Source organism: Cebus imitator, unplaced genomic scaffold (assembly GCF_001604975.1).
Source record: "Cebus imitator isolate Cc_AM_T3 unplaced genomic scaffold, Cebus_imitator-1.0 Scaffold88, whole genome shotgun sequence".
Lineage (NCBI taxonomy): Eukaryota > Metazoa > Chordata > Mammalia > Primates > Cebidae > Cebus > Cebus imitator.
In genome coordinates this window covers 1,491,996-1,494,240 of record NW_016107403.1, presented here as the reverse complement: position 1 = coordinate 1,494,240, position 2,245 = coordinate 1,491,996, and the positions used below count along the sequence as shown (strand labels likewise).

At 37.7% G+C, this 2,245-nt stretch overlaps 1 protein-coding gene across 2 annotated transcripts in view; it reads right to left on the bottom strand.

Moving 5' to 3' along the window:
- SLC30A6 (solute carrier family 30 member 6) overlaps nt 1-2,245 on the bottom strand; it is a 65,333-nt gene that overhangs the window by 57,033 nt on the left and 6,055 nt on the right. For both annotated transcript variants that reach the window (XM_017534843.1, XM_017534844.1), the window contains one exon: nt 682-768. In XM_017534843.1, coding sequence (XP_017390332.1) covers nt 682-768 — 87 coding nt within the window. Of the gene's footprint in view, nt 1-681; nt 769-2,245 lie in introns of those variants that run through there.

Genomic DNA, 2,245 nt, shown 5'->3' with positions numbered 1-2,245 from the left:
AAAGGAGGGAAAGCATAGAATCTAAGTTGGATAAGGAAGCAAATGAGGATAAGGGAGTTGAAAAGTAGTAAAAATATGGCAGAGTTTCAACTGGAGTGCTCCCTGGTACTGCTTATTATGGTTTCATTGAAGCTAGCTTTACTTAAAAGTCATCAAATATTTACTGGGTGCTTATATTGTACTTCTATAAAAGGGTGAGCAAAATAGAGATAGTCACGTCCCACAGGGAGCTTATAATTTAGACAACAATGAGAAGCATGAAACACAATAACTAGAAGGTTTACATTGGTGGTCTAAAAGGATGGCAATTACGTGTTTCTATTTACAGTCTCAAAGCATGACATATTTTTCTTGCCTACATTAAAAATGAGAAAACATGGCTTTAGACTGGATCCATTTTTTTTTTGAAATCTTAATAACAAAAAGCAATCACAAAACCATTTTTCTTTAAAACACTTCAGAATTAGAATCAAAACTTTAACAGAAGCTTCCTACCAAAGCAAAAGAATTAAACACCAAATGACTGCAATTTTACACTAAAAAAATACTTTTCTAACATAGCAAAATGAAAACAGTGTGGTGGGATCAAGAGTGATTTCTATTTGCCTTAAAAATTATCTATCTTTAATGTTATAATGTTGTTTGTGCAATAATTAAAATTAGGATTAAGGAATAACTTACCCTTCGGTCAGCTGCTACAAGTCTAAATTCCCGTAACAACTTGCCAAAAAAGGATCTCTGTGGTTTTCGAAAGAGATGAATTGTCCCCTTTCAAACAAACAAACAATATACAAATCACCATTTAAGTATTTAATCGTCTTCAGAGTTCCTATGATATAGTGGATCCTACGATATGGAATGATATAGTGGTAATAATAACCAATATTTACTAAGTACTCAATATATGCCAAACACTTTTTCTAGACACTTTATGTATATTTATGGATTTAAAATTCACAATAAACCTATGTAGTGGAGACAATTTCTAGTAAGTCATCCAAAGTCACAGAGCTAGTAAATGGCCGAGCAGAAATTCAAACCCAGGCTTTTTAGCTCCAGACCACACTCTATTTTTAAATGGAAAAGGCAACTTGAACCAAAAAAAACATTGTTTGCCAAATAGCTCCACTGGAAATTTCTACTGAAAATCCACCTAATTAAAGCTACATATATAGCTGTGTTTGGGGCTCCTGCCTGTAATCACAGCACTTTGGGAGGCCGAGGCAGAGGGGTCACTTGAGGCCAAGAGTTCGAGACCAGCCTGGCCAACATGGCGAAACCTCATCTCTACGAAGAATGTAAAAATTATACTCCAGCTCTCTCCTGAAAAAAATAAAAACAAAAAAAACTAGCTGGGTGTGGGGATGCACACCTGTAATACTAGTTATTCAGGAGGCTGAGGCAGGCCTCAGAATCTCTTGAGCCTGGGAGGTGGAGGTTGCAGTGAGCCAAGATCACGCCACTGCCCTTTAGCCTGGACAAAAAAAAAAAAAACTGCCTAAAAAAAAAAAAAAAAAAAAAAAAAAAAGCTATATATTTGAAAGTTCAGGCAACTATTATAGTAAAACCCCTGAGATTCTCTCTTAGGCATTCAATCAAAGTATCTGACATCCTGGCTAGTCTCCCTTGCCCGTTAGTATACAGTTTGGGTATAGTAAAGATAAGGCTCACCAATGAGAAAGGAGACCAAGTGGCAACTAGAGGGGATTTACCACCCATTTTGGGAAACCCAAACTTGGGACACCATATGGGAAAGCCTTAGCAGAAAGGAGAGTTCAAACACATATGAGAAATTAACTTACAACAAAGGCAGTATCCAATATCGGTGGGAGAAAATATGAGCTAGTCAATAACTGGTATTTTGATCAAGGTGATGCTGCACCCTTACGATACTCCTTACTCTAATTTATTATTTTTAAAATTGAATTATAGAATACTTGAAGAAAGTATAGCTGTATTATTTTATAACCTGGGAGTTGAAGAAGCCTTCCTTAATAGGGCATAAAAACTAAGAAGCTCAGCCAGGGGCAGTGGCTCACACCTGTAATCCCAGCACTTTGGGAGGCTGAGGTGGGTGGATCACGAGGTCAGGAGTTCAAGACTAGCCTAGGCAACATGGCGAAACTCTGTCTCTACTGAAAATGCAAAAATTAGCCGGGCATGATGGCACACACCTGTAATCTCAGCTACTTGGGAGGCTGAGGCAGGAGAATCACCTGAACCCAGGAGGTACAGGTTGCAGTGA